The sequence below is a fragment of the Camelus dromedarius genome, chromosome 2, assembly GCF_036321535.1.
Source record: "Camelus dromedarius isolate mCamDro1 chromosome 2, mCamDro1.pat, whole genome shotgun sequence".
In the NCBI taxonomy this organism is placed as follows: Eukaryota; Metazoa; Chordata; class Mammalia; order Artiodactyla; family Camelidae; genus Camelus; species Camelus dromedarius.
The window spans coordinates 65,765,573-65,789,217 of NC_087437.1; the positions used below are offsets into that span (position 1 = coordinate 65,765,573).

General features: G+C 38.0%; 1 protein-coding gene across 3 annotated transcripts in view; it reads right to left on the reverse strand.

Moving 5' to 3' along the window:
* Positions 1-10,931: 10,931 nt before the first annotated feature.
* The window catches only part of GTF2E1 (general transcription factor IIE subunit 1), a 30,333-nt gene continuing 17,619 nt past the window's right edge, over positions 10,932-23,645 (reverse strand). For all 3 annotated transcript variants that reach the window (XM_010981597.3, XM_031455053.2, XM_031455061.2), the window contains exons 3-5: positions 21,608-21,809; positions 16,950-17,191; positions 10,932-12,661 (exon numbers count right to left, since the gene is read on the reverse strand). In XM_010981597.3, the coding sequence (XP_010979899.2) occupies positions 12,237-12,661; positions 16,950-17,191; positions 21,608-21,809 (869 nt within the window). In that variant the 3' untranslated portion in view covers positions 10,932-12,236. The remainder of the gene's footprint in view (positions 12,662-16,949; positions 17,192-21,607; positions 21,810-23,645) is intronic.

Below are 23,645 nucleotides of genomic sequence, written 5' to 3' on the forward strand. Positions count from 1 at the left end.
TGGATAGTCAATAATACTATAAACTCTTTAAGAGTAAAACTCAATTTACATTTGTTCAGTTATTCAATATTTTGTGGGTACCTACTATGCACCAAATCACCATCGTAGAGGAAATAAATATAAATAAGAAAAGAGCCCCCAAGAAGCTCACACATATATTTTCTACTCTGAAATGGGATCAGAATCTCTGTGTGGAAAGCACTTAGGCTGGTGCCAGACACAAAGTAAGTCTTCTATAAATGGACACTCTCATTAGCTATTACTTCTCTGATACTGAATAAAAGAGTGGGAAGTAGAGATAAGAACTGAAAAAGGAAGTTACAATTGTTAGTTTACTTTTGGAGGTATAATAGGAAACCCAACTCAAATGGCTTAAACAGTAAAGGAGACTTACTGGTTAATCTAACTGAAAAACTCCAGAGGTAGGGTAATGATTGGTTATGATTCAATCAGGGTTTTGGCTCCATTTCTTTGTGATTCTTTTGGGACTACTGTCCACGTGTATTGGCTTTATCCTCAGGCTGGTAGCAAGATGACTGCAGTAATTGCAGGCTTCACATTTACATGTAACATCCAGGGAAAGAGAGAATTCATCTCTTCTGGTGGCTCTCTTAAAAGTGTGGAGATTTCTATCCTCAAAGCTCCAGCACGTCTCCCTTCTCATCTCAGAGTACCAAATGAGTCACAGCCTTTTTCTCAACCAGTTCCTTGACCAAGGAATGTCATGACTGCTTGGCTCAGACTAGGTTCCTGACCCAGGCACTGCTAAGAGGGTGAGACTACTGTACCAGTTAGAATGGCTTGTTTATACAGCAGTAACAGCCAACTCCCACATCTCAGTGGCTTAACATAGCAGAAATTTATTTCTTGCTCTCACGACATGCCGGTATAGGTCGGCAGGGGGAGCTCTACCATTATAGTCACTCTGGGACCCAGACTGATGGAGGCTTCATCTTGCCACATGCTTTAGCAATCACCAGAGCAAGGGGAAGGGGACCAGGTGAATCATACATTAGCCCTTAAAGGCTTCTGCCTGGAAATGACATATGTCATTTCTATTCACATTTTTATTGGCCAAAGTAAGTCACATGGTCACATCTACCTTCGACAAGCTAGGAAATGCAACCCTACGATCTATCTAGAACTAGAATATTTGTGAATAGTCACAATCACTATGACAATTATCCTTGGGTCAATCAGGACTGACTGTACAGATGACTTTAGAGTTAGCTTCTCCTGAAGCACATGTACTTCCTTGGGAAGAGTATCCCTTAGCAAATATTAGGTAATACTAGGGAGTAATGGCTGCTAAATAGGCAACCAGTAATGCTTATTACAGAAGTTACACAGAGGCAAACTGATCTGAGACATCAAAGACGATAGAGAAAACAAGATCATGAACAGACTGGCAAAGGTTGAAGGAAAGAGAAGCAGCAGCTGTAGGATTGAAGCCATCCAAAAATCTGCACAGCAGGAAGGGTCCAGATGAAAATAGGCAGCAGGGCCAGCACATGAGTTAGCATCTTTGCTGCTACATTCCCCAGCCCAGTCACGGGAGCATAAAAATCACATCAGGAAGATATGAAGGGATAATGGATGATTTGAGGGAACTTGTGGCGGGGTCTTGGATCGTTAAGGAAGTTGAAGAGTTGAAGAAGTCAGGGGGTTCTCAAATGCGCAGAGAGGCCAAAGCTGTAATATAACCCAGAACCAGTCATATTTCTAAACTAGGTAAAGTCCTTGAGAAGTAACCTATAACAAAGACTTGTAACAAGTGGCACAGATGAAATGGAATCCAAACGATGGAAAATAGAGGACAACCAACATGAGGTACTGATACAAAGATGAAGCTTTCTGTCCCATGGGTCTACAGGTGTTACAGAAAGGAGGTCTCTGTGGGAGAGGAGAGTGTAAGTTTATGCTAGAGCCATGTTTCTACCCAGGGGAGGCAACAAAATGTAGAAGAAAGAACTATTCCAGACCAGCAGTCAGGAAACTCATGTTTGACTCCCAGCAGTGACCATAAATATGATACGGGCAAATCATCATAAACTTCTTTCAACTTGTCTCTTCAGCGAAGAAAGTGCATAATCATGCCTCCTCTACCTTCCTCAGAGCTTTACGTGAATCAGACGGGATAGGAAAGCCCTTTGATGCATGACAAAGCCCTAGATAAATGTATGTATGCAATTATAATAGAGATGTGGGTCAGTGGGAAGAGCTGAGGGTAGTTAGGATATAGGTGAGACTCTATCTCCAACTGAATAGGGCCTAGATGTAAAGACAGAGTGAAGATGAAGTGGAGCTATCAGTGGGCTGATAGGCAACGTCTAGTAAGTCAAGACTTGCAATTGCAAGGGATAGTAACCCAACTCAAATTGGCCTAAGAATAAAATAAAATGTATTGACTCACACAATAGAAATAATTGCAAGGGTAAAAAGGCTTCAAGTGTAGCAGGATTTAAGTGTTCAAGCGTTGTGGTTGGAAATCTGTCTCTCTGCATCTCTAGAGTCTGCCTTCCTCTGTGTTGGTTTCATTGTCAGGCAGGTTGTCCTCAAATAATGATAAAGATTGTCCCCAGCAGCTACCAGTTATGCTCCACTGGTTCAGTAATCCCAATAGAAAAAGACAGTGCCTTTTTCTCATTTCAACAAAAATCCTGAAGTAACTCTCATTATCTGGCCTGGATCATATGCTCCTCTCTGAATCAGTCACTATGACTGGCATCAATCCCAGCTGAATCACATGGACGTAAAATCGGGGAGAAATGCACACTGTGGGAGAACAAATGAAAACCACCCACATCCACCATTGGAAGTAGGTTTAAGAGGCTTGTTCCTGAAGTGATGATTGTGGAGAAGAGGACACAGGACAGAGGAGGGAAGAAAATCAAGGAAGGATTTGAGGCAGAGAGAGAGAAGCACTTACTGGAGAAGGCCAAGTTTACAAAGGGATTTACCAAGGGCACTCTGGGAGATGGGGAGGTGATATTTGTCAGTCAAAACAGTGAGGACATATTTAAGAATTTCCAAAGTGGCCCAATGCACTCTGAGAAACAGTAGTATGGGAGGCAAAAGCAGCTACAGTCACAGACTTTTGGTTAGTTCTTTGTTTGGTAGGTGGTTCTGTTTCTAACTGCTGGGGTAGGGAAGGGAGGAAAAAGACTGTGTCAGTCTTGAAGGACCTAGACTAATGCAGGAGACATGGACAGAGATCTCCAAAACACTGCCATAATTTTACAGCTTAATGAGTCTCAGTGGAAAAAGCAGCAAAGAAGTTATCACTAAATTTACTAAAGTTACAGCCTGCCAAAGAGAATGTGAAATGTGACTGACACACACAGCATGCGATGTCCTCTCCACCCACCCACTGAACATAAAGGCCCACCCTGTCTTGCCTTTTTTCCACCCTCCTACATACACATTATACCTGCACACAGGCACATAACAGCAGGGAAGGATACTCTTGGAACATTGTTAGAATCATACTTTAGACCTCCCAGGTAGGTCACTCCCCTGAAATGAAAAGCTACCAGTTTCCCATTTTTTGAAGCTGGTGGAATAGGGCTGATTAAAGCTGACTTCATACTGAGCAAATACTTGTAAGAGGCAATTTAGTTCTGGATCCATCCTCTGTATCTTACAATTGCCTTCACCAGCACCCCTGATATTGGTACACTTCCAAGCATGTTCAAATGGAAGGGCCTCACCTCATGCTTATACAAATGGAGACATTAGCCCACTATGACCCTGGACTTCAAGGCTTAACTCCAACAGAGAATTGGAGCAGAGTTTACAGTGCCAGCTTAGTACTCGGATGGCCAGAATGAGTCTATGTTATGATTTAGAGTCTGAATCCCAGGAATGGATGTAAAGGGCAACTCAGAGAAGCTAATTCCTTCAGGAAAGAACATTCAGGATGCTTGAATTCTTACCTCATGAGCATGCTTCCTGTTACTCTGTCTTCTGTAGTTGTTACCAGGAAAGGCTCTCTGGTCACAAACCCTAGAGTTCTGATACTCTGTTGGCTCTAACATCCAAAACAGGTATCTTGGTTACAGGGCCCTGTCTACTCCCTAGTCAATAATGGTAATTACTGTACACAGTGCGGGGAGAGGTATTACTTTAAAAAGAAGCAGCACACAGACATAAATTATCATAAGACCCAGCAATTCCACTCCTAGGTACATACCCCCCAAAATGGAAAACAGGCACCAAATACTTGTACAGGAAAGTTCACAGCAGCATTAATCACAACAGTCAAAATGTGGAAACAATCTCAATGTCCATCAAAAGCTGAAAGGATAAATAAATTGTGGTCTATACACACAATGGAGTACTAGTCAGCCATAAAAAGGAATGAAGTACTGATACATGCAACAACACGGATGAACCTCAAAAACATTACACTAAGAGAAAGAAGCCAGGCACAAAAGGTCACATATTACATGATTCCATTTATATTAAATATCCAGATTAGGCAAATCCATAGACACAAAGAAGATTGGCTAGAGGGAGAGGGGAATGGGGAGCAACTGCTTAATGGGCATGGGGTTCTATTATGGGGTAATGAAAATGTTTTGGAACTAACTGGACAGAGATGGTGATTGCACAATATTGTGAATGCACTAAATGCCACTGAATTGTTTACTTTAAATGATTAATTTTATGTCATATGAATCTGACACACAAAAAAAGGGGGGGAGGGGGATACAGACTCAGCTGATATATACCTTTATCCTCTCACTCCTTCACTTCTACCTGAAGGTGTACATAGAAAGGTAAAGTATCGGCCATTATGTGACCATGAAGCAACCAATATTTGCCAAGAATGGCTGAGCATACAGATGTAAGTGGTGGGGAGGATAGAGCTCAGTGGTAGAGCATGTGCTTTATCATGTGTGAGGTCCTGGGTTCAATCCTCAGTACCTCTGTTAATAAACAAACAAAAAAACAAACAAACATAATTACTCCCCCTCCAAAAAAACCCAAAAACAAACAAACAAACAAACAAAAAATAAAAGGAAGCTGGGTCTTTGAAATCATGAAGGAAACCACAGTATCATCAATTTTATTACGAGACAAATAAAACCCCTAGTTGAAGAAATAGCATAATCTTTGTTCTTTACAATTTCCTCTTTAAAGAATGACCTTAACATAAACTAAGAGAACAAATTCACACATGAGCCTTTGGTTAGATGTATTTGTTAGGTGTACTTTTGCTTAGGTGATTTCACCAGTTGCTGGGAAAATGCACTTTGCTGTATAGATCAGCACTCACCATCTGTAAGCATTCCAAACAGGAAGATAATTAACACAAAATAGCATCACAAACATTAGGTACACAAATAATAACAAAAACAGAAAATAACAGTCTTTTCTACAAAGGCCATGGTTTACTCCTGGCCTGAATAAGCATAATTGTTTATTCATTCAATATGTACTGACTACTTACTACGTGCCAGGCATCGAGCCAGGGATATGAGCCAGAATACTGCAGTGAGCAGGAAAGATAAGTCTCTGCCCTCATGGAGCTTACATTCTAGCAAGGGGAGAGACAGACAATAAACACGCGAGCGATCTCACATACACTGCGTGCTATTATCATGCATCCAGAGGAACACATTAGGCTTCCAACTCTCTGAAATAGGACTGGCTCTTAGCTCCTCCATCTGCGGTGTGGCATTGCAGGGTGCTCAGGTTCCTCAGTTACCAGGAGTCAGCAGCACTTTCAACTTGACAGCAACGGTCTCAGTTGTCAAAGATTTCTTTCTCATTTCCTTATTACCATTGCCAACATCATCCCTATGCTTCATCCTACTTCAGGAAAAATACACACCAAAGAAACATCTCGCCCTAAAGAATCCCACCCTTAAAAAGGGAAACACTAAACCAGAAGCAAAATCCATTATTGTTTCCAAGAGAAAGAGCCTACCAACAAAGCAAAGCCAACCTTTCCGGCAGAGGATAAGGGAAGAGGGGAGAGTTGGCACAGCATTCAGGTCTAAAATTTGTGTACAAGGAAAAATGCAAATAATCATGAAGTACAATATTTAACTCTAGCACCTGAAGAAAATATGCTAGACCAGTGCTGTTCAACAGAAATAAAATGCAAGCTACAAATGTAAGCAACATATGCAATTTAAAATTTTCTAACACCATATAAAAGAAATAAAAAGAAACAGGTGAAATTATCTTTAATAGTATATTTCCTCTAATTCAGCATATCTTCAGTACTATCTTTTCAACACATAATATAAAAATTATTAGTAAGATACTTTACAATCTTTATTTCCATACTGAATCGGCAAAATTTGGTATATGTCTTATATTTATAGTACATCTCAATTTGGACTAGAGACAGTTCAAGTACTTAATAGCTACAAATGGCTAATGGCTACTTTATTGAACAGGGCAGCCCTAGACAAAATACTCACTAAATTCCCTTTTCCAGGAAGATTAAAGCTAATGGCTCCCCAGAATTGGAGCTTCTAGACATCTCAAGAAGCTATATTCTGATACCCTCTACTGTTAGTCTTGGAAACACAGCCCTAGGTACCATGAACCACAAGTAAATAAAATTAACTGATTAAGAAAAAAATATATATGCAATTCAGGCAGGAACAAAATGATATGCCTTGATGGAGAAAAAGACTATGTTCTCCTAGTGCCAATGCATCTGTCCATTCAGCCATTCAACATTTGTTGAGAGCCTACCATGTGCCAGAATTAATTCCGTATGCTAGTATCCTGTCCTTAGGGAGATTACAGTCTTTGGGGGGAAAGGCTGATAGACATAAATAATTAGATAAGAAATAAACAAGTTCATTGTAAATAGTAATTTTACTATTAAGAAAATAAAACAGGAAAATATCCTCATGAATTGGAGATTATTTTACATAGGGCAAAGAAGGCTTTTCTGAGAAAGTGGCATTTAAGCCAAGAATGAAATAAAGAGGACAAAAATGGAGAATGTTCTATGCAGAGAACACAGTTAGGGCAAAGACCTGAGGCAGGAAAAACCTTGGCATACTTGCAAAACAGAGAATGTCAATTGGTTAGAGAGCAGTTAGTTAACAGGGAGGATAGCAGATGTGGTTATAAAAGTAGTCAGGGGCCAGATCTCTTAGGACCTATAGAAAAGGGTAAGGAGTTTAGAATCTAGATATTCTGAGAAAAAGTCAATAAAGGGTTTTTTTGGGGGGGAGGGGGTGTTAATATTGCTTGGAGTAGGCTGGTAGTGGTGGAAGTGTAAGAGGTCATATTTAGAATATATTTTCAATTTATTAGCAAGTCCTGTCATCTCCACCTTCAAAATTAGATTATATAAATTAGATTATAGTTTGAATGTGACAGGACTTGCTGATGAATGGGACTTAGGATGAAAAAAAAGAAAGGATGGTCAACTACTCGACTTTGGACTTGAGCACACAAGTGAAATGGTGGTGCCATTTACTGAGATGGGGAGCTGAAACAGGAGCAAACCCTGCTCCTCCTCCTGTATTTCCAATCATGATAAATGTAACAACAATTCAGTCAAAAACCTGAGCTTCATCCAAGGCAAAGCCATATCCAAACAGTCACCAAATCCATTAACTTCATCTCCCCAAAGTTTCTCAAATCTGTTCCCTCCTTTCTATCTCCACTGACTTGGACAGGTCTTTAGACCAATTACTCACTAAGACTACTGACATTGCCTTAATCTCCAGGTTTAAACTCCAACCCAGCATCAAAGCTACAAATTGTTCCCCTACTTAAAATTCTCCAACAATCTTTTTGAAGAGCAATTTGGCAATATCTATACTTAAAATGGACTTGCCCTTTGATTGGCTATTTCTTTTACGATTCTACCCTATAGAAATGTTCAGAGAATGTGGATATAAGGGTAATTCATTGCAGCACTTTAACAGTGAAAAACTAGACACTACCTAAATGCTATTCAAGCAGGAAATTGTTACATAAACCATCATACAATCACATTATAAAATTCTACTTAGCCGTTATTTTAAAAAATGAAGCAGGTTTAAATACACTGATACAGAAAGATCTCCAAGATACTTCAAAAGCAAATGGCAATGTGTATATGATTGCACTTATTTGGTCTGGGATGATAACACCTTAAACTATCAACAATGGTTACGTCAGAGTAAGTGAGATAGGAGTGGGCTGGGTGGGGAGTTCTCACTTTTTACTATATAATATATGTATGTATATATACATATATATATACATATATATATACATATATATATATATATATATATATATATATATTCTTATTGGATGACTTTTTAAGTAATCAATAAATTTATATAATAGTAACACCAACACCAACAAACTGTATGATCATCCTGTATATACATAACATGATTCAAGGCACTGTAGGACCCAGCACCAGCCTTCATTTCCAGATTAATTTCTCAGACTTATTTACATTAGGTAGGTGATAATGTACTTTTGTGTGATGGGAAACATCAGTTGATTGTTGAAACTGGGTTATGTACTAGACCTATGTGCTTTGCAACTGGAATAGGAAAGGTAGAAGGACACGATGCTCTTTCTGAAGAGATGCCAAGGTACTTGGTTCCTTCCCTTGAGGGCACAACAGAATTAGTCCATTACTTTAGCTCTTCAAAGAAAGTAAAATTTCATGACTCTTACCCCTTCTCAACCCATTTGGCTTTACATGTTTCATAAATACCTGTACTTATCTTGTTTACAGTTTATTTTACCTTCATAATATAAAAAGCCAGCAGAAGAAAACAGTGAATTTAGTGTTATAGTTCCACTTCCTTTCTGAAAATATTCCTCATTTCTCCAAGAGACTTCTGGATTTTAAATAAAAAACAAAAAACAAAGTGATACTAGCCTAGCTCTGCTAGAGATAACACATGTGAAATAGCTTTGGTAGAAACAAAATGCTGAATTAATAGAAGATGGAATTATACCAATTCCTAAATTCTAAAGATTTTCATATCTGTGTTTTGATTGCCATTTCTTACTTTTTTTAAAACTCAGGAATAAGGAGAACAAGAAAGTATATATGTAAGTCTTTCTACTGTGGTCCTGGCTGGGAATCTAGGCATAGAGCCAACTGATAGAAAATAAACTGCTCTTCCCAATCTTGTTCCCATTCAGCATCTAATTCTCTCAAAACAACATCAAAAAGAGTTATGAAATACTCGATTATTTCTTCTTCAGTCATTGAGATTAGAAATGAAGTACCTTGGCAAGATAGGAAAAGAAAAACCTAATTAGTGTTTATGCTGTGGTTCATTATAAATCCTAAACCTGCACCTATAAGAATTCCTCAGTTAAAATATCCCTCACCCGGTTTGAATGGCTATAGCACATCAGAAGACTTTTTGTTGTAGTTGTTGTTTTGTTATTATTATTTGGCCTCATTTTAAAATGTATTACCTACTTCTTACATCCATAAAATATCAGAGCAGAAAGGAAACACTGATGATCCTACCACAATCCTCTCATTATTGACAGCTGAGAAACTGGCCCAGAAAGATTACATCAGATAATGGTGTCACAGTGCAAGTGTCTAGTTAACTGGAACTAGGACTAGAACGTCTCCTGACTTCCAGGCTATGCCAAATTGGATATTTTCTTTTTATCGCTTAAATTGGCACCTTAACATCCTTAAGGTGTTTTGGGAAAAGGGGGCAACTAAATAAGAAAAGGCTTCAACTTCAAGGGCAGATAGAATGAAAGGAGTTTTCCACTAGATACAAGGCCAGGATACAAGTGAGAGGAGAAAAAAAGTTTCATTTAAAGCCACAGGTAACCTCCCATGCTGACTCCCAGAGGTGGAAAAATGGTTTCTTGGTTAGGGAAATATCTTGGTAGGCCCTTCGGATATGATAGGATCTTTTAAGGTCCTACTTGAAATAGAAAAAAAAAAATTAAAAACTAAGTTATTTTCTCTAATACATTTATAATTTTCCAAGGCCTTTGGGGGGGGGGGGTGATAAGAGAAGGAAAAAGGAAGCTGAAATTTTAGCAAGGAAGGCAGGACTCTACTTGGGATGACACATGTGAGAATGGCGAAGACACTGTTTAAGAACAAGGATGTATGCGATCCACTTATATTCCTTAACTATTCAATGCTGAGACAAAAACCGCTCTCATTGCCCATCCCCCTGCCCATGACTGCAGAAAGTTCCATGAAGATCTGCTACACAGACTTGTGTGGATGGTACTGTGAGAGTCAGTACAGGTGGTGCAGACGAGAGGGGAAGAAGCCAGGGAAGCAGGAAGGTTTCCTGAAATAAGGAGAACTTGGCCAGTGTAATGGCTAGGATACCAAATGAAAACATTTCAAGGAAAGGACTGGTTGACAGCATCAAATACTGAAGAGTAGCCAAAGAGACTGAGAAATAAAGGACTGCTGGTTGGATAATTAGGACGGGAGAAAGCTGTTTCAGTATAGTAACAGGGCATAACCTAGACTGCAAGAGGGAGATGACAGAAATATGCAACTAGTCTATACGAGTCTTTAAGAAGTTGGTAAGATAATGTATAGGAAAAACATAACCGTAGCTTTAAGAAGCAGAACATGCAAGTTAGATTCAAGAAAAAAAATAGCAAGAAACACGTAACCATTGAAATAAAGAGCCAACAGTTCACCTACAACTGCTTTAAAACTTAACATCTGATCACTATTTATTTAAATGAAATTCTAAACTATGAATATTTAGAAAACAATGTTTAAAAGTTGAATAGCTCCATGTGCACAAGGTACGTACATTAAGTCATTCTTAAGGCAACTTAGTGCCAGAAAAAGGTTAGACTACACACAACTGCATCTATTACTTGAAACATGACCAGTAAGAGAAAAAAATTCTGAAACTTTTTTTAAATGGGAAGAGTGTTCATTTTAATTATGCTCCAAGATGTTACAGAGCTAGAAATTAACAAATTTCAGTAAATACAAAATAGATTTACTGTCAATATTCTGTCATTAATACAACTCAGGTAAATAAAACATTACTTCACACAAGGCTCAGATGCTCCAAAATCTATTCTAACTTTATACATGTACTACAAAATGATAAATACTTAAAAATTACAATGCCATGGAAAATATTACAAAAAATACAATTGTTATAGACCCTTGTATGAAAGTTCTGCCTTAGGGAATAATACCATGCTACACGTCAGAACCAAAAAGAAACTATTTTCCTTGAGGTTACAGTGCTCAACAACATACTGGATACACTCTAAAATACCATGCCTGACAAGAATCAAAAGAGAGACAAACGCCTTCAATGAGGTTGAAAGAAGAAAAAAGAGAAAAGTAATCAATTGTTATATGCTAATTTCTGCTGGAATGGCCTGTTTAAACAATTTATAGCACTGTAGAAGAACGGAAAAAGAAGGGTACCAATCTCAGCTTTATATGAAGGATTTTCCAAATCAGCACAAACTCCGGCTATTCTAAAAGGTACTATTCCTCATGCTCTCCCCTCTTCAATCTTTTATGTGGACTCCTTATTCTATGTCCATGTTTCTTCTCTAATTTCTTCCTAAAGGCTTACCAAACACACTTTCTGTTTTCTATTATCCAACATACAAACCAAAAGACATTAAGCAAAACAACAGAATCTGTCAGTCAAGTCAGTTCTAAAGACACAAATTTTAGTTTAGATATTGATCATGAGATTTAGGCACAGCCATCCCTCTTCCACACACTCTCACCTCCCCCTGCATATTGACTCCATCCTCAATTGTAGGGCAACATAAAGCTTTAAGATTTTTTTCTCCTCATCAATGACTTGCCTGTTACCAAGCTGCTCGGTAGGCAGCAATGCCAGTTGTTTTGAATGCGTGGTCAGAACAGACAAAAAGGACGTGATCAGTGAATTACTGTAACCTACCACAGTGGGCTTCTACAGGCGGACTAGAAGAATTGACCTTATAGACTTCTCACACTCATTTCAGAAGGGAGAAAAATGTGTCTTAAAAAGGAAAGGAAAAGATGAGATAAGGAAATACAGCAAAATATTAATACTGTAGTAATAGGGAAGGGAATGCTTATAGCCAACCTACCTTGTAAGGAAGTTTCTGGCATAAAAATCAACACTTTCTCTCCCGTTATTCTTTGCACAAGATTAACAGTTGCTTTACACCAAGAGGGGCAGAAAGCCACTTAAATACTTTTCTTCAAAGGTAGAGAAAATCTTTTTGAAATGAGCATTAGAGAAATGAGGAAAGGTAGGGAAAGCTCACTCAAAGAGGTCCTCAAACATGCGTTGTCCCATTGCTATGTATGCTTCCTTCTCCTCTGGTGTCATCTGGGCCACCAGCTCTGGCTTCTGGCTCACTTCGCTGTAGGAGAATGGACGGCCAGCCACCATGACAATGGGGTCATCTGCCACTTCCTCAAATTCATCGTCCTCCTCATCCTCTTCTCCATGATGCGCAGCCACAGCTGCTGGACGGGGTGGGGAGTCATCATCTGACTCACTGGTCTCACTCTCAGAGTCACTGCCATTGGCAGTGGTCACAGGGGCAGCCGCCCCCCCTAAGCCTGCTGTGGCAGAGGGGGTCTTCTTCTCATGAATGAGCAGTGCTCGCATGACCTCCTCATTATCATCCGGCCCTGCACGGCCTTCCTCACGCTCCTGAAATGAGTCTATATCCAGGCCACCTGCAAGGAAAAACCCAGAAAGTCAATATCCTTTAATATAAAAGGCACTCCTTTATAACTTATAAAATATATAATATTTTAATATATTATATTCAAATAAAGGATAATATTGTAAAATAACACAGACTTCACTGGTTCCATTTTTTGAGCGAGTGTCCATAAGATATTCAAAATGTTTCTCACCCACTGGAACTTAAGCAGCATAATGGTTTTAGGTACAGTTGATTCTTGAACAACGTGGCTTTAAACTGGGTCCACTTATACAAGGATTTTTTCTCCCTGTAGTAAATACTACAATACTACATGATCCATGGTTGGTTGAACCCGTGGATGTGGAGGAAACACAGATATGAGTTACACTCAGATTAACCCCTGCAATGTTCAAGGGTCAACTGTACATGGGTTTTAAGAGAAATAAAGCTCAGATTTGAATCCTGGTTCTTCCACAAGCAAGCTGTAACACTTTGGGCAAGTTATTTAGTCTCTAAACTTCTGTTTACTTTTACTGTAAATGAGGTGATAAAAGCATCTACCTTCTAGGGCTCTGGATATGAAATAATCTCTATGAAGGACCAAGTCTGTAGCTGGTATAAAAGGAAATCAAAACAGGGCTCCTTACCTTGCTCAGAGTAAAAACCAAAAGCCTTACAATGGCCTATAAAGTCCTACACCATCTGGAACTCCTCCTGCCCACCTACTTATCTCTTCTCCTTCCCCTTGCTCATTCTGCTCCAGCCACTGTGACCTCCACGGTATTGTTTGTACACACCAAACACACCCCACACACCCCTACCTCAAGGCCTTTGCACTGCCTGTTTCCTTTGCCTGGGATATTTTTCCTCTAGATATCCATACAGATAACTCCTTTGTAACTTTCACATCTTTACTCCAGTTTCACCTTCTTTTAATTCACCCCCACCCATGTAATCTCAATGTTCTATTTTCCCCCCATAGCATTTACTTTCTAACATAATAATTTATGTCTATTTTCTTTGCCACCTACATTCCACAGATGTAGGTTCTCCACAACAGATATTTCTTTTTTTATTCAGTGATATAATATAGCCCATGTACACAGAATAGTGCCTATCACTTATTAGATACTGAATAAATATTTGATGAATAAATGGCAGTTTTATTTTCCTGAAGCAAACAAGTGTACTTTGAACTCTTTATAAAAAGAAATCCAGTATCAGAATTGAAACTTCTTCCACCCCATACCTCCTATCATTGTATGCATATATTACAGATGACGATTTTAAGAAAAACATTTGTAATTGGTATTCTGAAAATAATACCAAACATAATGCCATTTAAAATACATAAAAGAATTAAAAGTTTTGATTGAAACCTGACTCCTTGATTCAAATCCTGACTCTGACATTTATTTAGCTGTATGATTTTGGCTAAGTTACTTCATCTTTTTCTGCTTCAATTTTCTCAAGTACAAAAAAGGGGGAAAAGTAGTATCTATCTCACTGGATTTCTGTGGGGATTTAGTGAGTGTCTGTGAAGGCATGGCACTTAGATTAGTGTTATCTATTATCATCAAGAGAAGACCCAGAAATGACCAATTTGGCCATGGATGAAGTGAAAGCATCCTCTCATTAATTCATCAGAATGAATCAGCTGTAACCTGGGACATTTTATAAAGTATAGAACTCCTAAGATGAGATATTTGGCAGATAAGAGAGAGAAAGGGAAACAGGAACTGAGAAGTTAAAAGTTTAGGTCAGAAACAATAGGCTTTTGATAACATGAATGTAAAAATGAGGATTAAAATAAAATCAACCATTTAAAAACACTGCCAAAGGCTCAACCTCCTTAGAGCCCTTAGTGTCAATGTCATATTTCAAGAGGAAAAAAAAAAGACAAGGAATGCAGACAAGACTCTAAGGCTTATATGCTTCTAAAAGAATTTTCCAAATAGCTTAATATTACCAATATAGTATTTTGATTAATGTCTAAAGTAAATATAAAATTAGGGGAAAAGCAATTTAGTTTTGTAAACTGAATGAAATCATCATATCTGAAAGATTTCTGACGGGTCTTGAGAAGTCTGGGGTAAAAAGGAACTGTTCTGTTATAGATGAAGACAGAAAACAAAAAATAAGGATAAATGAACAAATCTCTAGATGGCAAAGTAGAAACACTAGTTCTAGGAACAGTCTTATTTAATAGAGTTATAAATTACAAAGAAGATGCATAATGGGAAATTGTCAAGCTCACTGATGATGCTAAGCAATTCTGGGTGCTTAAAGGCCAAACTGATAGCAAAAATATATAGAAAAGCTGAAGGTCATGTAAGTGGGCAGAAAAGTGGCAGATCTTATTCAATGCTGGCAAGTGTAACCTGCCTATAGAAAAATAATCTAAAATATACTGAAAAACCTGATCTAAGCTATCAGCTGAAGGGCAGGAGAGAGTCTGAAGAAAATCCCTGCACATATTTCTTAAGTTGTTGGTCTTAATTATACTTGCAGAAAGAAAGCAACAGAGAAAGCATCAGGTGGAAAACAGAAGAATATCTGAAATAAAACTCAAATCATTAATGATAAATCCATGCATGAATAACACTCATTGTTCTGGTCACTAGGTCTTAAGTAAAGTATATTATGAATGGAGATGGTCCAGTAAAAGACAATGAAAATAAGACAAAAATTGTAGGTGGAGATGGCTTAGGGGAAGAGAACTATTTGCAAGGAAAGTAGAATCAAAAGGAATTAGAACTTTCAGTGTAGTAATGAGGACATGATTGAAGTCTATAAAATTCTGAAAGATACTAAAATAGTTTGAAGTCTGAGGAAAATTAAGTGTAGGGCAAATATGACTCACTTCACACATGCACTGGATAAAGCCTATTCAACTATCATAAAACGCAAAAGAGATAAATTTAGACATAACAGCATATTCTACTTTATATAGAAGGAAACATTCATAAAACAGAATTGAGTAGACTAGATGACTTATTTAAAGCCCTAATAATTCAAATTCTATCATTCTAGAAACTGTAAACATTGAATGTTAAGCTTATGAGCCTAATTGTATATAATATTGGCTAATAATAGTTTTATTTTATTCGATTTTATTCCTAAGTTAATAGAAAAAAACACTTCGTTGCTTCAAGAACAGGAAAGAAGCCAAACTGGGGAAAACAAGCCTATTAAATAGCTGATAGCCTAACTACTAGGTAATCTGAAACAACTTGAATCAAAATAACTAAATATCACAGCCATGCTAATCAGTGGGAAGGAGGGGAGAGCGAAGTATGGTTGCCAAGGAAAAGTTCTTTTCTGACTAGAATTAAAACACCAAAGAGAATCACACTAGAAGTAGTACCTGCTTTTATCATTGCTACCCAACTCCACACTACTTTCACAGTTCTTAGCATACACAGTAAAGAAATGCTAATAATGAGGGGAAAGAGGTTAGAAGTAAGGCTAAAAGACAAGTAGTTTTCAGTTATTGATGATTCTTTAGCATTAAAGAACCATACTCAGGAATGATACACAATCTAGGAACAGGGGTGCATAGATTCTAATGCGGATGAAATCTAACCAGAGGTACAGACTCCTTGTTCCACTGTTTCCCAGTTTCGGAGTAATCTTTGTCCAGTTTTAGCCCTCCATTTTCTATATAGTCCTAAACCATTATCACCCAAAGTCTTTGTATCCAGTAATTTGAGACTAAAATTTAAAAAGTAAAATCATGCAGTTCTCAAACTTCTGATTATTATGCAATTCGTAACCTCTTAACCCTCAGGGCTCAGAGATTTCTAAAATCTTCTAGTATAAAGTTCTACCAGTCTTCTTGGATAGTGAGAATCCTTGTCCTCTACTCATGTGGTTTCTTTCTATATATTTCAAGTAGCACAAACCCCTTGGTATTTATGAGGAGACAACATAAGAAGTTTGGACTAGTATATAGCTATCGCTCCTAATTCAAAGAAATAAAAATGCACATAAGTCAGGGCAACAGAAGGTTAAAGAAGAGGTGAATTTGGCCTCTTTGAACACAACAACACTTTTTCAAGAAATTAAGATCAAGAAATGACAGTTATTCAAGTCTAAAAACAGAGATTTAAAAAGCTATCTGTTATTTCAACTAAGTTGAGGATAATACAAGTATACTGGTTGGTTTTATTGCTTATTGCTCCGTTTCTTACTTCCGGCTATAATGCAATTGTTTTGTAAAACAGATACACTGGATTTCCAATAAAACTAAGAACTGCCCAGGCAATTTTCTACTGAACCCAAGACATATTCATTTTATTGACTTCTCCTCTTACCTTCCTTCATCTCTTCAGAACTATACGCCCCTTGGACAGTGCTCTCTCTTAACCAAATGGGTCTCTCTTTGGCAGATTTCCCCTCCAGTGAGGCTCGATGAAGATCTTCTTGGTCATCCATGTTAATGACAACATTCTGAGTGTATAAGTCCTCATAAGAGGGACCTTTGGTGGCCCACGCTTCCCGGTGGTGCCCACCTGCCAGGCCAGCAGCTCCAGCAGTAGTTGCTGCACGGTCCTTGCTATATAAAAATTAGATTGGAGGAGAGAAGGAAGAAGAAGAATTTAAATCTTGGTGCTAGAAAAGGGCAGCTGGGGAAGCAGTTCCTGAAGTATTACATATAAATGCTATCCAGCAATCATGCACATATGCTTTACCAATTCTGAGAATCCGTTCTTATACCTCAGGGTGAAAGTTACATGGGATAGAAGAACACATCATACTTATATTTAAGCTCCTCAAACATTGGATCCTCTGGTGTGTATAAATGATTGAGGTTGTAGAAATTAAGATGTTTCAATAAATCTATTTAGAAAGAGCAGAGAATGATATGGTAACATAATCTACTTAAAGACACTAGTCTGGCAAAAATCTCTCCTGGTAACATCTTTCACAAGTATTTTTTAAAAACAAAACAAAACAAAACAAAAAACCAAAACAAAACACATGTTATATTTTAAAAAGCATCCTCTCAGCTAAACAAAGAAGAATTCATAGTTCTGTGGGCTTTCCCCTTTCTTTTGTGTGCTGAGAAGCCAGAAAAGTATTCTACAAAGCCAGATTTCAACTCAGAATTAATGTTCTGTTACTCACTAAATAAGGCATACCCTAATGCATAGACTAGCCTCTTTTCTATCAAGTTGTTTACCATCTCTGCACCTATGCTGACTCTCTGTATCCATCTCCAACCATTATTTCTACCTCACAGCAACCATGATCTATTTCTGAGTCTATTTTTTTTTACTTTTACCTCTACTGCCCATGATCTTTTCAGTCTGTTCCTGGCAGGATCATTCTTTATCTTTCTCTAGTCACTTGTGTCCTAATCTCTATGAATTAAGTCAAGTTTTCAGTCTTGCTGCTGCTCCCTGTTTTATCTGCTTGTTTCACTTTCAATCTGCTCCACGTTCCTTTGAATATACTCGATTTTCCGTGTGTCTAAGCTCACACCTTGTCTTTCTCTGCCTGCTACTAATGCTTTCTATATCAACTTCTAGGTATGATTCTACTTCCCCTTCTGTTTAGATAGCCATGTTTTATTCCATAAACTATCTTCCTGTTCCATGAACTACCTGCTAACGTAGTGCCTGAACTATATCTTTCTCCATACCTTCTACTGTATTCTTTTCCATGCCTACTGACTGATTCTCTTGGCCTTATGTTTCTCCTTTACTTCTCTACCATTTTTTCCCCTAAATCTTTTCCATGGATTCTGGACTGCTTCCTGTTTAGTGCCCCATCTCATTTTGAGCCTAGACAATACTTCTTCATTTTTCTTTAAGTTCTGTTCCACTTCTCTCAGAAACCATTCACTATTTTTTCTTCTCTTTGGTCCTACTTCATTTCTGCTTATTCCATTGCTTTCATTTCTTCCTGGCCCACTTGTATCTACTTGAGTTTTCAATCTCATGTTTAGTTGAGATTTCTCTGATGTATCTGATTGGCCCATCACAACTCTCCCTGCGAACACTGTGTTTCTGGAAGTACTCTTGGATGCTTATCGCATTCCTCCTGTTCTGCTTCAGGACCACTGCCACTTTTGCTATCAAAAAAATGCACTCTCTCCAGTTGTTCAAACCATGCTGATCTGGTCATTTAATCCATGCCTTCCAGCTACCCTACCCAGGGCTGCTCTATAAACCATTCTTCCCTATAGCTTTCTTATCAGTTATTTGCTCACCCACTCTGAGTCTAGGCCTATGAAGTATCTCCCTGTACCCAATCCATACATTTGTCTTGCTGTATTTTAAAGTTTTATGCTACAGTTACAAATACGCAGTTTCTCTCTACTTTTTATTCCTTTCTGCATTCATCTAATGTTACTTTTTGCATTATTTACTATGTTTGTCTCAATTTAATCCATATCTGTCCCTAAGTCATTCTTTTTCTACCTTCCATATTGTTTTCTAAAAGGCTGTGTTGCTGCCTTCACTGTAGCATATGGCTTACTTTGGTGTAAGTAGTCTTTCTGAATTTTGGTCTCCCTCAAGCATTCAGTTTTCTCGTCTCTCTTGGCCTGATCTGTGTTTTCATGTTTCTGTGCTCACTGTATATTCTGAGTCTCTTCTCTCTCACCCAGTTGTCTCCTTGACTCCTTTTAATGTCTTTTCTATCATCAGCCGATGTCCTTATCTTGCTGTGCTGAGCCTGTTCTGTTTGCCTGTCTGCCCTCACACACGTCTCCCCGAGCTAGCCAGATGCCTTTTCTGTCTCACTCCACCTACTCAATGTTTCTCTCGGTCTGACCTGGCCAACTACATCCTGTCCTTATCTGTCTCTCCTTCACCCAGGATCTTAAGTGATTCACTCGCCCTTTCTGAAGTTATTGTTTCTCTGTATCATCTTGACCATATAGTTTTCAACTATGCTGGGTCTTTAGCATTAACTCTTAAGACTATCTTCTGAGGGTTGGCAAGTGTTCAGTACTTTGAGGAGAAAAGAACAAGAACAGAGTAAAAGAACACAACAATTCAATTAAATGTTAGCATGAGACTACTTTTAAAAAGTCTGTTGTTTTCAGTACTCCATTACAGAAACTCAAGATTAGTTTTATTCCAGTTTGAGGCAGGAAAGATTTGACCAAAAGTCAAACAAATTTTTAAATTTAGAAGAATTTTTTAAAAGACATTTGTACCCATGTAGAGTTGACGTCCAGACTTTATTTCTACCTTCACCACGGATACAAATTAAATTATCAGCAAATGTGACACTAAAGAAAATCTAGATGAGAGATACCAAAGTTCACTTCTTTCACATATTTAAATTTCTTCTATGGAGAGAATGTACACATTGTACTTAAAGATGACAAAAGTGACAATTCAGTTGAATCTTTTTACATTATTTAAGAAATTTAAGAACTTTTAAAAGATATAACTCTTACTCAGGGGTGAGGGAGGAATATTATTTCAAAACTAAATTTTTTAAGATTTTTAAGGTGAGTGTTAAATAAGGGATGATGGAAAAGGAGAGGTTACTGGCAAGGAATTCCATTTAAGAAAGATAGGAAGACTTTAAATGTCATCAGTGGGTTGACTTGCTGAAAGGCTGGAACTGCCCATAGCTCTTGGGTTAAATCTACTGACAGTTCTGCAGAGGCAGCCTCTGGTTCCTGATCTGGGGATAAGGTAGAATTTAATTATTTGCGGATCAGTAACCAGACAAAGATGCCACATTGGGGGTAGGGTAGGATGAAGGTGGCCCCCTGAGAAAGTTTTCTTCCATCTTCAAGTAGGACACAAGGAAGGGATGGTCCCATTTTCTGCAACTGAACATTTTCATCTACATGTGATATCTAGAAAGACATGGCCATCTTGGGCTAGCTCCCCTCATGGTCCCAAGAGGACAACCAACAGGCTGAGTTCAGCAAAGTGAGCATGGAACAAATGTTGATCCTTGAAGATGTAACTGAGCTGTGAAATTAATCCTAGTTGTGCTACCTCAGGACTTCTGGTCACCCTAGAAGGTTTTTCTTACTGTTCAAGCTATTTCTAGTGGGTTTTCTATTATCATGAAGGCATCTTAACTGACACAGATACTAGGAAAAAAAAAATCATGATAACCTGAACAGGTACAAAACTTTCTGTATAACTGGATTGTTTTTAACGACCAAAAAGAAATTCAATTTGCTCAGGACTGCCCAGAACTAGCTTTTCTGAAACATCAGTACCAGAGGGCAGAAAATACTAAGAGGGTTCCCAATATCTATACAGTTACAACTTCTATGGAAGGGAGTAGGTGGGTATAAACTCTAGACCCTCAGCTTGACACTGGGAAGAAGAAAGAAAAAGGGTAGAAGAGGAAAGCCCCCCTGACCTCAATTCTCATTTATGCTTTTCAGAAAAAGAATATAAACCACTTTTTATGGCACGGCAAAACTAAGGCTGCCTCTGCAATTCAAATATTAGGGTACACTGATAAAAATAGAGAGCCATAGTAAGAAGTATTAACCCATAGGTAACACCTACTATACTTCGCTTTCAAGAAAGTTGCATTTAAAACTAAAGAAGGCAAGAAATGTGTGGTTAAAATGCTTCAAAAACAAAAACAAACAAAAAAGTGATTCTGTATTCTTTAAAGGCCTTCAGGCTTCAGAACTTGGCTGGGAAAATTCAGATATCCCCAAGAGGCACAACCAATTTAGGACTAGCTAACAATTGGCTGAGCTGCAGCAGGCCCAAGCTGAGTGAGTACTTAAAGTCAAATGACTATTTAAAGATCTTTGCCTGAGGCCCACACTGTTCTGCATTCAGTACAAACAAATTCCATCACAGGCACAAGTTAATAAAACAAGTGCGGCAGAGCTTATAATCTGTGTAACTTCATAGTATTTAGTCTCCTGGTAACTTACTTACCCAAACCTGCTCTCCAAAGGACAGGTAGTTAAAAACATTGGCAAGCCTAAAAGTGTTCTTGGTAGGAGCACAGGGTCTACACTCACCTCTGTTTCAGGGCTGGTATTTCTGTGGGTTCTGGCTCAAGTATTTCATAGGCCAAGTTCACATCCTCTGTCTCCCGAAGCAAAGCATAAATGGGCTCAATTTGTTCATTAAACCTTGCCAAAAGTGTGCGTGCATCTTTTTTGGGCATTGCTGATTCATCTTCTTCTACCTCTGTATGGCAAAAAGTACAGCGGAAAGTTCCTATAGAGAAAGCAAAAGTCTCAGGTCAGGAAAGAGAAATTCTCAAAACTAGCCTTCAGCAAACAATTTGTATTTCCACTCTCTCTACAATATTTTAGTACTGAAACTTCTAAAAATGTGGAAAAGATGAAAGAATTTTATAGTGAACATCCATGTGCCCACCACTGAGATTCTACAATTAACATTTTTCTGTATTTGATTGATCATGTATCTTTCCATCTATCATTTTTTTGAAGCATTCAAGGTAATTTCACCCCTAACTGCAGCACAGCAAACAGATTTTAATCACAACATTTCTAACAGAGTTATACTTATTTTAACTTTGGTTAAACTTAAAACCAAATTCTTTACAGTTTACCACCAAAAACTGTATCCTTTCCCAACAGTTTTCTTTTTGGACATTACATATTTGGGTCTACGTTACAGGGAAAGCCAAATAAATAGTCTCCGGTCATCCTGTGCATTGTCACAAGGCTATTTCTTCAAACATATTAACTATTTATATCTAAACAAATTTAACTAACTCATTTCCAAAATTAAAGTTCAGGAAGACTTTATTGTTCTTATTTCTATATTCTTCACATTCAACTTGTAATTAAACCGTAGTAATTCCTTAGAAACATCTCAGATTTTTCACTTCTATTATCATTTCACTAATCTGGGACACCATTATTACTTAGCCTGAAATTAGCTTCCTAAATCTGGTCTTTGAACCTTTAGGCTCTCCCTCTCCAATTCCAAGTTTCCTATGCAACAATTTTTATCATCTCATCCCCCTGCTTGAAAATCTATCTGATAGCTGAACTTCTAAAGTCCATGGCATCAAATTTCTCATCCTAACGTTCAAGACCCTGTATAACTTGGCCCAAAAATATCATAACCTAACCACAGTCCTTTACTTCTCAAGTAAATTCAAATATTTGAGAGACAATATACTAGACATTAACATTTATTTTATTTGTACACTGCTTTGTTTCCAAAATGCTACCACGTATGTTTTTTGATCCTTTTGACCAATCCTGAAAAATGATGTCAGAACTGAGGCTGAGTTCTGTGATTTGTCCAAAGGCATGTAACCAATAAGAGAAAAGTAATAACAGCAGCTGTTGTATACCGAGTGCTTACTAAATACCAAGTATCGCAGTCATATGAGGATGGTATTATCATTACTTCCCACTTAAATCTGCAAAATACAGAGGTTCTAAGGGGTTAAGTAACTTGCTTAAGATCATATCACTACTAATTGGGAGGTGAGGGCAGGATTCAAACCCAGTCTATTATGCTGAAACCCACACTCTTAAACATTATTTAACACCACTAGCACCACTTGGATCTCCAGTTTGTTTTTTATTCCCAATACCAGGGATATGCATCCTTCCTCACCCTATTAACTTAAAGGTACTTAGTATCTGGCACAACATAAGTATGTTTTAAAAAGCCCATTATGTAATTGATACATAACCCCACCCCAACCCTCTTCCCCTAATAAGGAACGAACAAACTAGACACCTCTGCTTCAAAATTAGATTCTACTCATGTACCTCAGAGTAAGTTTCTTTACTGCCTCTCACATGTGAACAGCCAGTAACATGTCAATTCTTTATTCATATACTCTCTCTAAATACTCTCAATCTTCCTGCTATCCAAATGCTACCTCATCTTTACATCTATTCCAAATAAGTGAGAGGGAAAAGCAGCCCCTCATAGGTAGGAGGTAGCCCAGCACTCACAGCTAAGTTATGATGCTTTTCTGTCAAACAGAATCTCACAGATCACCAACATCAGATAAGGTCCTCTGATACCAAGATGGAAGTGAGGCAAAACCAAGTCAGTGTG